This window comes from Cornus florida, unplaced genomic scaffold (genome assembly GCF_030987335.1).
Source record: "Cornus florida cultivar Cherokee Brave unplaced genomic scaffold, ASM3098733v1 CherokeeBrave_3.0.0_Hap2_Chr03, whole genome shotgun sequence".
Classification (NCBI taxonomy): domain Eukaryota; kingdom Viridiplantae; phylum Streptophyta; class Magnoliopsida; order Cornales; family Cornaceae; genus Cornus; species Cornus florida.
The window spans coordinates 69,582,951-69,596,461 of NW_026775573.1; the positions used below are offsets into that span (position 1 = coordinate 69,582,951).

The 13,511-nt window shown below is 39.7% G+C and overlaps 1 protein-coding gene across 1 annotated transcript in view; it reads left to right on the forward strand.

Annotated features, from left to right (window-relative positions):
* Window positions 1-13,511, forward strand: part of LOC132300732 (uncharacterized) — an 85,645-nt gene that overhangs the window by 57,759 nt on the left and 14,375 nt on the right. The window contains exons 13-14 of the mRNA XM_059797941.1: window positions 1,892-2,011; window positions 4,617-4,745. Of these exons, the coding sequence (XP_059653924.1) occupies window positions 1,892-2,011; window positions 4,617-4,745 (249 nt within the window). The remainder of the gene's footprint in view (window positions 1-1,891; window positions 2,012-4,616; window positions 4,746-13,511) is intronic.

A 13,511-nucleotide genomic window follows, 5' to 3' on the forward strand; every position in this document is an offset into this window, starting at 1 on the left:
CATATTTGAAAAACTTCTTTAGTATCTTATGTTTTTCCATGCAACCCTAGTGTTAAAAACTGTATATCTTGGTGCAAAATGCTCAGGGATATGCATAAAGATTTAGAAACTGATTAGGAAATTTGTGCATATTCCTAGTGGAAAGACTACTTTGCAAACCCTGCATAAAGTTGTGCCGGTGTAAAGATAAGCTGTACTGATGCAAAACTTAGTGGAGTAAGTTGTACTGTTGGAAAAATAACTTATGCAATATTTGGAAAACATTTAACCTTTTATAAAGCACTCTGTACTGGTGCATGTAAAAATTCTACCAGTGCATTTTCTCAGAAAACTTTACACCTTACCGGACAAGTTGTCCCAATGCAATTCCCATTGCAACACTCTTGCACCATTCAAAATTCATTTTAAATGTGATATTTTCAGAAACTCTTTTAATGTCCTTAAAAGCATAAAAAATTAAAAATTGTGTTTAAAAACATTTTCACCCAAGTCTAAGTGCGTTCATCCTTGATGTGAGTTTAAATGTTGTTGTAGATCTTCTTACCTTCGCATTGCAGTTTTGAAGATCTGAACTTCTTGCTTCACTCAGTTTGACTCACCGAGACACACTTTGACCAATAAATATAATTAAAAGCTGCAATGCACGACTTATGTCATTCAAAATTTGAAAACACTAGATTTACCTAGGGAAAAAAGTTGCCAACACAAAGATATTACATTCTACCATGGGGAAAGGATGGCACAACACATTTATGGATTCCTTGGTCAAGTCCAGTTGTGTTAGAACTAATCCCACCTTTGAGGCCTAAGCCTGTCCTATTCAAACTTTTTTGTACTGCAATCAGGTCGAGTCTTGTTGGGTCCTTAGTTGCTGGATGCTTTCCCCCCATGAGCCGTAACTCCAGTCTTTTTGTTGAGCGCTTTTGACACCTTCTGTTCTTGTTTGACCAATATGTTCTTTTGTCATGGTTAAATCTTGGACTACCCTAATAATTTTGAACTCACTGGCATAGAGATCAATTCCTTGGGTAATATGTTTCCTTAAAAGTCTCGCATTGATGATTCATTTATGCACTAGCCTGTCGTGATTGCACAATGAGACGCCAAGTGTTGGTCATATCATAACTTAACTTGATCTAGGAATTGATGATGAGATGACCGTTGATCCTTTTCTTCCACCAAATAGTTTTAGTCAAAGTCAAGTTGGCTGTCTCTAACTTGGTGGTATGCACAGACAAAAGAAAAATGGATGGGTTAGCCCAGTGCATGAGGCTCCTACCATTGCCGGTTTTGGGGAAAAAACAATCTAATTAGAATTAGTACATAGAAAAGGGAAAAAAAATAGCATGCAAGTCATCCACTGGCTAATTAGATTGCAATCTACTTATTGTTGAAGTTGAAAGTGGAAACAAATTATACTTTCTAATATATAAAGATTGCAGACAAGCAATATCTAATGTGCTTGCATCACAGAACTGGCAACAATTAACGGAATTGCACATTGTCCTGGAAATCCTGCTGATGGTAGTTTCACCTTTTTCTTGTTCCTTATTTATTTATTTATTTACTCTGGTCCAAAGGCAACAGTGGGCTACATGATGGGGTTTGGCTTTTCCCATTACTAGTGGTCTACACATACGTCGCAGAGGCAAAATTCTAGCGCAGGTCTCGGGTAGCCACATAAAGACAATACAAGTGAGCTAGATGGCACCATCAGGAGGATGGGGGCTCAATTTTGGGTTCAATATTTCCCCTAAGAATTCTCTTTCTATGTGTTATTCATATAATCATGTCATGTTTGGTTGAACATAAAATTTTCTCTTTTTTTCTTTTTCCAAATCTCTCATATTTATGATGAGAACTCTGCTAATTTGAACCGTGGTAAGTGCAGCTTGCAAAGATAGCTGGAAATAAAGTGGTTGCAACTTGTGGAGGTGGTGAAAAGGCTAAACTTTTGAGAGATCTGGGAGTTGATCGAGTCATAGACTATAAAGCGGAAGATATCAAAACTGTATGTGTAGCAATCCTCTTGTTTTATTCTGCTCTATTTTCTGCTCGTCTCCTCTCTCTTCTCTTCGGACCGAGAGGGGAGGACTGCAGAAGTGAATCCAGCTCTTGAGATAGATTCTATTTGCTTTGCGGCTTTCTTGATGTGTTTAGATGTTCATTGGCACCTCAAAATATAATATTTAAATTTCAGATAAATATTTTGGCCGTCAAAATTCTAACAATTAAAACATGTAAAAAGGAACATAGAGTTCTCTCTACTTCAGCCTGTTAAACCTATGGGTACTGTGAAGTTCACGGAAATCTTTGATGACGTAGTTGTCCTTTTTCCTGATTTAAACTTAGAAAGATAATATATTTTGTGTGTGCTCAATTAAAGCTGATTTTGGACATGCTTATTTTATTGTTACTTCAGTTCGATTCAATTAATAGTACCTTATAATCCTGTGATGTTGTGGCCCGAATTTGGTGCCAGGTCGCGTTGCGACTAGTTCAAGGGCTTGCCCCCCAAGGAAAATTTTTGATCCGTTTTTGCTCATGGGTCGTAGACCCTAATTAGTACTCACTTGTAGCCTGATATACAAGGGTGCTTAGGATTTGGAGTGTGATCATCAAGAGACACTGAAAATCGTACACAGAGAGAGTGAAGGGCTGAAACTTGTAATTTTCGATTTTACACATGGTGAAGGCTTTCACTGAATCTCCACCGTGGACGTAGGCTTTGCTGAACCACGTATAAATATTTGTGTTCTTTGTGTGGTGTGTTTATTTTTCTGTCGTGTTTTGTAATTGTTGCTTGGTTCGCTGCGTTTGTCGTAACAAATCCCACATATTGTCCCTTTTTCCTGACTAAGCCTTTATAAGGTTTTTTTTATCATTTTTAACACAGTAAATAATGATATTTGGTCTGTTTGACCACTTGTCCCTTTTCCTCATCATTATACGATGTTTTCCTGCACAAGGATTTGTCTATGATATTTTCACATGATAAGCATGTTATATGGGAGTACAGCTTTTCCATATTGGACTTCTGAATATTCACTTTTGGTATCCTGTGTATGTAATATCATGTTCTTGTTCAGAATGGTCTTTTTTTTTCTGAGAATTATGTGGAAGTAAAGGGGGCCTACAACGTCTTCGTATCATGTAGCCTTGTGTGGGTATGGTTCCTGTCATTTGCCTGGGGAATCACAACTCAATTGTGATTTGCATTGGTTATTAATTATTGAAGAAGGGTTGCATTTGTGTGCTGAACTTTTGCAGAACCCCTTTTCTTTTTATTGCATACAAACCACCTTATCCTACAAAGATAATAGCTAATGCTGGCGTAGACCTAGTTCACTCATCCACCCTGCTTGAGATCCTCAGTTTACTGGACTTTCAGCGTTCAACACCTCTCTCTCTCTCTCTCTCTCTCTCTCTCAATTAATTGGAGAGATCCTTGTGAAGTTCAGAACTAAAGTGCATTACCCAGTCTATGTCCCATCTACAGTATTGGGAGTGAAAGACTAGAGAGAGACCTAACGTTTGATGTTATGTTGCACAGAGTAGCTTCTCTATTACTTGAACCCACGACCTCACGCTTGGCAGTCCAAGCTTTTACCATTGCGACAGGCAATGATGACTGCGAGGTTTAGAACTGATTTCAGTAAAAAGGTTTCTTCTACAAAGACCGTGAACCAAAAATACAATCAAGAATCATGACAGAAAAGTAGATATGCCACACACAAAGAACACAAAGATTTACGTGGTTCAGCAACGCCCACGTCCACGATGAAGATCCGGTAAAAGATTTCACTATGCGAAAATCAGGAGATTTTTCAGGTCCCAAACCCCCTAGCTCTCTCTCCCACTTTCTTTTCTGAGATTTTCAGTGTTCTCTCATTATCCCACTCCAAACCCTAAACGCCCTTATATACCCGAGCTACAAGAGAGAACTAAACAGGGTCCATGACTTGCAAGATAAAAACGGGTCATTTCGGGTCAAAACCGAGTCACAACACGACCCAGGCCGAAACAAAATTCGTGCCACAACGTCACAAAGGTTACAAGCTGGAACCTGGAGTTTGGCTCGTTTTAGAATTTCTTTATGTTACAGTAAATTCAAAATTGGATAAGTGAAGTCTCACTTTATTTCTTTTTTTTTAAAAAAAAAAGGAAAAAAAAAAAAAAATCCTTTATTAATATGCTTTAATTTACTCTCCAGAATACTCTGATTTTAAGCGTGACAGTTTTCTATTGATTTATTCCAATGATACCATAATATGTCTAGTAGTGTTCCCATAATATGACATGGACATTTTGCAGGACTATATGATTCTTATCTTGCACTTGCTTCTGTCAAATTTCCAATTTGATTTTATGGCATGGGCTTGACATGAGTTAGATTTTCTATTTGATCATGCCTTCTAATGACTGTCATATACTACAAAAAAGTCTAGTGAAAGATCTACATTTACCTTCTATTTTCTATTTGTTTATCCAATTTCTTGTTTAAACGTTAAAGTGGATGCTCCATTGTCTTAGTTGCCCAATGAACTCTGCGATAAATTCAATTTTTTTCCCATATAGTTTCTCATAATTAAAATTTTAATTTTTTCTTTTTTCAGGTTCTAAAGAAGGAGTTCCCTAAAGGTGTTGATATCATATATGAGTCTGTTGGTGGTGAAATGTTTGATTTGTGCTTGAATGCATTGGCAGTTTATGGGCGATTAGTTGTGATTGGGATGATTTCTCAGGTTTTTGGGCTTCTAATATGAATGATATATTCCACTATAGTTGTGTTATTGTTGGTTTGTTTCCTTTCATAATTTCATAAGTGATTTGTTTTGTTTTTTTTTTTTTTTTTTTTTTTTTGGGTCTTTCTCCTGGGTAGTAAGTCACACACACACACGCCCATTATTGTCTCGCTGGGGACTCAACCCCTCAACCTCCCCTTTGGAAGGAGGAGGAGATACCACTTAAGCTAAGCCCCTGATAAGTTTGTGATCATTTTAGATAGAGGCATCAAATTTAAGTTTGCATCTTGTATGAGAATTTCCATTCTAAGTTGTCATCACGACTGCAGTCATCTTCAATGTTAGTCTATCAGTGTTATTTCTTGGTCTTTTTTAATGCAAATAAATTCTAGCATCACTCTGGTTGTGCGTGGGTTAAACAATGTTTCTAATTCTATCTGGTAATTGGAATTAAGGTGGCTATTTCAAATCCCAACTCCATTACAGTGGAATGAATTTTAGAAATATGTTGATTAAATCTGATCAAGATCAGATCTAATTTTACATATAAATCTTCATCTTTATACACAATTTTACCTATTTACAAAATAGCTTTAGTTCTTTACAAGTCAATGAAGCCTTCTCACAACAGTGTGTCAAAAGTAAATTACATCCTAATATATTCATAGTTAGTTTCATATTCAATATTGGAGTTGCTGTTGTTTATGCATCCAATTGTCAGATAAAATTCTGATTCAACAGATCCAATCATAAGAAACCCCAAAAAATGCTCTCTCTCTATTCCTAATCGTCTCTGTGTACTCTCAGACGCCGGAGTCCTCTACTCCAGCGTCCTCTGATCTCTATTTCTTTTTCTTTTCTGGTTTGCTTCTTTATCTGTTCATGGAAGCCATGAAAGATTTCGAGGGTGAGAAGCGGTCGTTCCTGGATGTGGCAAGACTCCCAGGTGTTACCGTTAATGGTGAGGTTGAAAGTATGGCGACAAGCAAAGGGCATGTGTTTAGGGTTGACAACCATAACACAACGATTCGAGAGGCTGTGCTGAAATCATGCTTGGTTGGGAGATTTGACAGAGATGTGGGCGGTCTTAAAAGAATCCAAGAATGGGCTACGAAGATATGAAAGGTTTTGAGTTGGGTTAGGGTTTCTACTCTGCCCGACGGTCTTCTCCTGTTCAGATTGCCTTCGGAAAACGAAGCACAGAGGGTGCTGAAATCTGCAAAAGAATGTCTGGGGTGAAGCGAAGCAAAGTTGTTCATTGATGTCTAATGTTTCAGAGTTGGGTGCTCGAGACTGAAGAAGAAGAGTAGAAAAGGTGGATCATCCTTTATTGTCTTCCTCTGCATCTCTGGTGCCAGAAACTTTTCGAAGCAATCGGCGACTTGTGTGGAAGCTACGTGATGTTGAGTCGTATGAGATTGTTGATACTGGGAGGGTTGTTCTCACAGTTGCCGACGGTGGGGTGATTCCGGTGTACATCATAGTGGAAGACAAATGGGTGGCAAGGTCGCGCTGATGGAAGAAATTGCACCTTCTCTTGTGCCTAAACCTGAATCTTTGTTCGGAAGGGACGAAAACAAGCTGATATCGGAAAAAGAGTGGTTGAGACGCAACGAGCGTAGAGGAAAGCACAATTCGAAGTTTCAGAGGAATGATCGTTGTCAAGGACAAGGATGAATGGACTTTCACGCGCGGGAGGAGAGTGTGGGAAGAAGCAAAAAGGAGACTACATGCATCAAGCATCGGAAGCTTTCCCGTTTAAAGTGGGAGATAGCTAGCTTTGCAGGTGGGAAGTCACATGATGGGGCTTTAAAATTCAAATATGTGGATTGTGGGCCTTCTCTCAATGGGTCAAAATTGGACTTTCATAAAAGAGTTGGGCCTACGTCTGAAGATGTTTTTAAAGGCCCAATTTTTTGTTCACAGTCCAGAGCGGTTAGTTGGGGCCCAAATAATTCTCGTAAGGTCTCTCTTATTGGGTCAAGTGATGGCCCTATCAGGAAGCCATGGAGAATGATCCAGTCCTTCGTGGTCCATCCATCTTACAGGCCCAAAAGCGTGTTTATAAGAACCAGAAGAGTCTGTCCAAGCGGCAAAGCAATTTTTCTGAGTCTGAAGATATAGAGACACTGAGGATGGATTCTTGCTTTGAGAAGAATGAGGGACCATGGCTAATTTTTTCTGAAACTTCGCAAGTTTTCCCGTGGCAGACGCTGCACTCAAAGGAGAAACAAAGTGGGTCAAACTAAGTAGGGCTGCTCATGTTCCTGGCAAGCCTCCTTTTTTACCCGATCAATTTTCTTCTCACTCTATACCATCTTCTTCTACTTCTCCTTCTTGTGGGGTGTTGAGGAGTTCAGTGAGGGATATGGATGTGGGTTTGGTACCGGATGTTCAAACACTATCACCAGTTAATGAAGGGGTAACTGAAGGCTGTTCGGAGGAGGAAAGTGGGGAGGTGTCAGATTATTTAAGATGTAAAGGGGCCCTAGAATGCATTGCTGGTGATTCTCTTACCAACGATGATGTTAATGAGATTATGGTGTGTGGTGGACGAGATGTTCGACTCATATAATGTGATGAAACTCTCTGTTTTGGTCAAAGAACTTTGCTTACACAAGGTATTGAAAGGGTTGAACAATTATGTGGATGCTGGATCAATTGAGAATGACGACGACTCAGAAGGAGCTTTTTGCACTCCTGTGGCTTGCATTGGTCCATCAACATTTGTTTTTGATTGGGAAGGGGTGCCTGGTGACGCTGTAGGTGGGGACAGGGATTTTGTGCCGTAAGGAGGATGCAAAGACTTGGATAACTGTTACTTGTTCCTTTGGCAATGATGGGATCAGGGGAAGAGAGGGGGAGGTTTCTCTTGATGAGAGAGGGGAGGGTGGGGTCAATAGGAAGAGGTGTTGGAGGAGAATGTTGCACCAATGGGCAACCTTGTTGGAGAGTCTTTACAAGGTGAGGGTGATAAGGTTGTGGGTTTTTTTTCATTCAATTAATAATAGTTGGAAGGTGGATGGAAAGAGAAAGACCTCTTTGGAGAAAGGGGAGACGGAGATTAGGACTCTCATCTCTTATATTGACTACGAAGGGATGAGTGGAGGGGGGAGGGAGAGGTAGAAGGGGGAAGGTGAACTCTTTAGTGCATCCATGATGTTCCGCATCATTTCATGGAATTTTTGTGCTCTAAATGACCTAGAGAAGAGAAAGTGGTGCGATTGCGATTCGCCCCCCCCCGCCCGGGGGGGGGGGGGGGGGGGGGGGTTGTCCAGTGTTATTAAAGGCGCACTAAGGCGCTAGAGGTCCTTTGGAGCCTAGGCGCGCGCCTGAGTGAAGTAAGGCGCACAATTGAAATTTTAAATTACCATAAAAGTATTCATATCTCATAAGTCATATCAATATTTTAAAAATTAATATCAAATATAAAAAAGGTAAATCCATCAACTATATAAGCAAACATAACACATTTGTTTTCTTGAAAGGCAAAACAGAATTTGTTTTTTTGAATGGAAAAACAGAGCACAAAAAGTAAATCTATTAACAAAACAAAACAAAAAAAACTGTTAACAAGAAAAGGAAAAAAACACATAGCCCCAAAAAAAAAAGACGCAGAGACAAAAAAAGTAGATGAAGTGAGAGAAGTAGATGAGAAGAGAAAGAAAGTGTGAAGAAAAAGGAGAAAAAAACAGAGCCTAAAAAAAAAAAGAAAAAGACGGAGAGAAGAGAACTAGACGAAGAGAGAGTAGTAAGAAAAGATGAGAGGGGAGAGAAGTAGAGGAGGAGAAGAAAGAACTGGCATGGCCTCATCGTTCGTCTCTACAACTAGGGCTTTGTCGTTGGTCTCACAGTCTCACTCTTTCTATGTTAGGTTGACACTTTTGACTCTTGGGCTTTCTTATTTGTTTATTCTTTTGAACAAAAGTTCCTTCTCTCATAAGCTTAGGCTTTCTTATTACTTTATTAAGTTGCCAAAAGTACCTTTTTTGGCTTAAGAAATAGAATAATCATTTTAAAAAAAAAAAAAATAGTGAGGCGCGCCTGACAAATAGGACGAGGAGCAACCGAGGCGCGCACCTAGTAAACATCAGTGAGTTTGGGATGACAACAAGCGATAGACATGCGCCTCGAGCCTAGGCGCGCCTTTAACAACACTGGGTGTGTCTTGAGGAGATGAAGCTTGCCTCGATGTCTAAGAGGGTCGTTGGGAGTCTTTGGGGAGGGAGATTTGTGGATTGGATAGTGATGGATGCTATTGGTTCTTCGGGAGGGATTCTCTCAACGTGGGACAGGGATGGGTGTCCAAGCTGGAGATGTGGATAAGGACATTTTGTGTGTTCGGTAAATTCTCCATGGAGGAGGATGGCTTTCATTGGGTTTTTTCTGGTGTTTTTGGCCTCGTTAAGGATGGAGAGCGTCATTTGTTCTGGGAGGAGCTTGGCTCTGTTTGGGGTAGATGGCCTTTTCCTTGATGTGTTAGCAGAGACTTCAATGTTTACTCGGTCTCCGATGGAAAGGTCAGCAGGAGGAAGGTGGACCCCGGCTACGGAGCAATTTTTTGACTTATTGATGATTCCCATTTAATTGACTTAACATTTGTGGGAGCTTCTTTCAGGTGGTCCAGTGTTAGATACTCTTCTACTTTGTCTCGTCTTGTTAGATTCCTCTTATATGGAGATTGGGAGGAGAGTTTCTCGGATGTGGTTCAAGTGGCAATGGCTAGACCCACTTTGGATCATATTCCGATTATGTTGGATTGTTATGGTTTGTGGAGGAGTTCTCCTTTTAGATTTGAGAACACGTGACTTCGGGTTGAAGGATTCAAGGAGAGGTGTCTTCTTAGTGGCAGATCTATGAAGTGAGTGGCAATACGAGCTTTAATATTGTAGGGAAGTTGCATCTTTTAAAGGAATACATTAAGAGGTGGAATAAGGGGATTTTCGAGAATTTGGAGTCGACGAAGAATAAAGCTTTGGTGGAGATTGTTGAGATTGAATAGTTACAGGGTTTGGGGAACCTTGAGGAGGCGTTGAAACGCAGGAGGGAAGAGTGATTGTTGAGATTGCTATTTCAGAGGAGATCTCTGGGAGACAAAAATCTCGAGCCTTGTGGCTTAAAGAGAGTGACAAAAACACAAAGGCATTTCATAGGCTCACGAATGCCCATCGAAGAGGTTATCACATTGGCAGGATCAGGGTCGATAGGTAGGTGTTGTCTAAGGTGGAGGTGTGTAGGGGAATTGATTTTTCTTTTAGAAGTTCTTCACGAAGACCTCTAGTTAGAGACCTTTGCTTGGAGGCCTATAGTTTGATTCGATTAATGTTTCGAATCGGGATGGATTGGAGAGGATGTTAAGAGGTTTCATGGTAAGGAAGGTCTTGCCTAGACAGTTGGAGATTTCCCATCTGTTTTTTGCTGATGATACCTTAGTTTTTTATGATGCTGATAAGTCTCAGTTGAGATATTTGAGATGTGTTTTGATATGGTTTCAAGCAGGCTTGAAACTGAATATGTGGAAGAGTCTCATGGTTTCGGTTAGGGAGGTCCCTGAGATTTCCTCCCTTGCAGATACTCTGGGGTGCGGAGTTGGCTCTTTTCCCATTTCCTATGAAGCACGGACACGGACACAAGACACTGGTACGATACAACACGGATACGGCAATACGGCAAATTTGAAAAAAATAGGACACGGATATGGTAAGGATACGGCAATAAAATAATAATATTATTTTTTATTATCTATAAAAAACTTAACTTTTGCTTAATTTCTTATATATTTATAATAAACCAAACACATTTAAATTAGTTTAGGCACATAGATTATATATTTTTTTAAAGATTCTTGGCCTAAATTACATTAGCATACTATATATATATATATATATATATATATATATTCAACAAAACACATTATTTGTTGCCAAACAGATCCTAAAGAAGCGTGTCTTTTTGGCCTCGGTATGTCCGCTAATAAGATGCGATCTCTATGCCTCTGCATCACACCATCTTAATCCTTCCTTAGCTCTTCATCTCACTGGTTTATGAGCCTCTGCTTCCTTCTTTTGGCGGCCTTTCTCATCCATGCTATTTCTTTACAATCTTTTCTCTTTTAATTGATATATATATAATCATATATATATGATTTCGACATATACCCACATCAACTGTTATACAGATCTTCATCGCACGTCAATATTCCTCTTCATCTCCTTCCTCTCCGGCGTGTCCTCCAGCGCGACCCTCTGCATCTTGTTCCTCTCTGGCGTGTCCTCCGGCGTGTCGCTCCGTATCCAATATATTAAAAAAAAAATTAAAAATCAGGACACGCTCAAAAGGGTGTCGGACACGTGTCCGACACCGGTACGAGGACTTTCACTGCCGTGTCGGTGCTTGACAGCCCATTTCGTATCTAGGGTTGCCTTTGGGGGCGCCTTCGAGGAAAGTGTGTGGATGGGATCCCGTGGTGGAGAGGTTTGAAAAGAAGTTGGCAGGATGGAAGAAGTAATATTTATCGGAAGACGAGAGGGTTATTTTGATGAAGAGCACGTTATCGAGCCTCCTTACCTATTTTCTCTCTCTTTTTTAGATTCCTTATTCTGTGGCTAGGTGGATTTAGCAGCTTCAACTGAATTTCCTTTGGGGTGGTTTGGAGGAGTTTAAGTACCATTTGGTTTGTTGGGACCAAGTTTGTAGACGAATATAGTTGGGAGGTTTGGGCATTAGTTGACTGGAGCCTTTCAATAAAGCCCTTTTGGGAAAGTGGTTATTTTGTTGTTGTTGGGGAGGAGAGAGACAAACTTTGGAGAATGGTGATTGTTTACAGATATGGTGAGTTAAGGAGAGGTTGGTGTTCCATGGAGGTGAGGATCCCAGGTGGAGTTGGCGTTTTTGGAAGGGGTGGGATGATTTTTCTCAACACATCACATTCAAAGTAGGAGATGGCAGGGGTATCCGATGCTGGAAGGACATTTGGTGTGGGAATCACTCTTTGGCTAGCACTTATCCCAGCCTCTTTAGGATTGCCGCGATAGAGATGCCTTGGTGGTTGATTACTACCGGCTTGATAGCGGGAGGACATCCTAGGATGTTCAGTTTTTAGGCATTTTCAGGATTCGAAGTAGGGTGATGTTTTTGGGTTCTTGTAGTTGCTTTACCATAAGGAGATTAAGGGAGAAGGCTGATTTTTGTGTTTGGGTTCCTCCCTGCAGGGGAGATTTGAGGTGCGGTTGCTCTACAGGTGCCTCACGAATGGTCCAGGACCTTCTTTTTCATGGAAGGCTGTGTGGCATGGCAGTCCCAGGCCCCCCTCGAGGTGGCTTTTCTTGCATGGACAGTTGTTCTAGGGAAGATCCTTACTCTGGACAACCTGCGACGAAGAAAACAAATTGTCGTTAATTGGTGTTGTATGTGCAAGAGAGATGAGGAGGCAGTTGATCATCTTGATTGAGGCTTGGAGAGGATGTACAGTGGATGCCAAAGTCCGCGGCTTTTGGAGGGTACCTCCTCTGTGTGTTTGGTGGTGCTTATGGACAATAAGGAATAGTAGATCCTTTGATGGCAAGGAAACTCGTATTGGAGCATTGAAGTTCTCTATTCTTTGTTCGCTTTTTTTTTTTTTTTTCGGTTGGGTTTTGGGGAGAAATTGTAAATCTATAGGGGAGATGGTAGAGTTTTGGACTCTTTGAGAGTCTAATGCCTTTTTGGCTTGTGTAGCTTCTTTTTGGATACGTTCCCCTTTTGAACGTTTTTCTAATACAATCTTATCTTACTAATAAAATAAAATAAAATAAAAGAACCAATCATAATCCTCAGTTTGCATTTGATAACTTTTTTAATGGATCACCCTTATAAGGGATTTTTTTCTTTTTTTTGGGGGGGGTGGTTAACATATTGAATAATTTTAAGATATAAGTAGCTATGGACCTCTGGTATGGATCTATTTATTTACTTCCCTGCATAACATGGAAAACTGAATTGTCATTCCAATATCTTTTTGTGCAACTTGTTTCTGCCATCCTACATATAGATCTATTGGATTAATTGTAGGATACTCTTTTTTTTAATCTCTTTTTTTACCATTTCACTAAAATCAATTAAAAACTAAATAATGGAAGTTCAAAATAAATTGGGAGTTGCCAGTTGCTACCCTTTTTAGTGGAATGCAGGATTACTGTCATATTTTATGTGCTATAAGAGTATTGAAGGAGATAAATGATATTTCATGATATCCATCAATACTATTTCAGTAAATATCATGAAGATTGGCAGTTACTTGATAGTTTATATCAAAAGAAGAAATTTTGGGTTTTGGCTTACTCAAACTGAGAGCCAAGATCTATATTTATATACAAGAATAAGGGTATAAAGAAAGGAAACCAAAGCAAAGAAAGATAGAAAATATGCCAAAATTTACGTGATCCCATGATTGTGAGGATTTTATCTACGGGATCTCATGATTACGGAGATCTTATCTACAGGATCCCATGATTACGGGGATCTTACATAAAACACCTTATAAAAGGCTAAAAACAACTAATAAAAATAAAATTAATAATAATAATAAAGATATTTCAACACTACCCCTCAAGCTGGAGTGAAGATATCAATCAAGCCTAGCTTGGTAATCGAGGAATGAAGCAAAGATGGACCAACAGATTTGATAAACAAATCGGCTAACTAATTAGAGGAACGAACAAAGCACGGCTTGATAATTCCCAAATTAACCTTTTCTCTGATAAAATGAATATTCACCTTTATATGTTT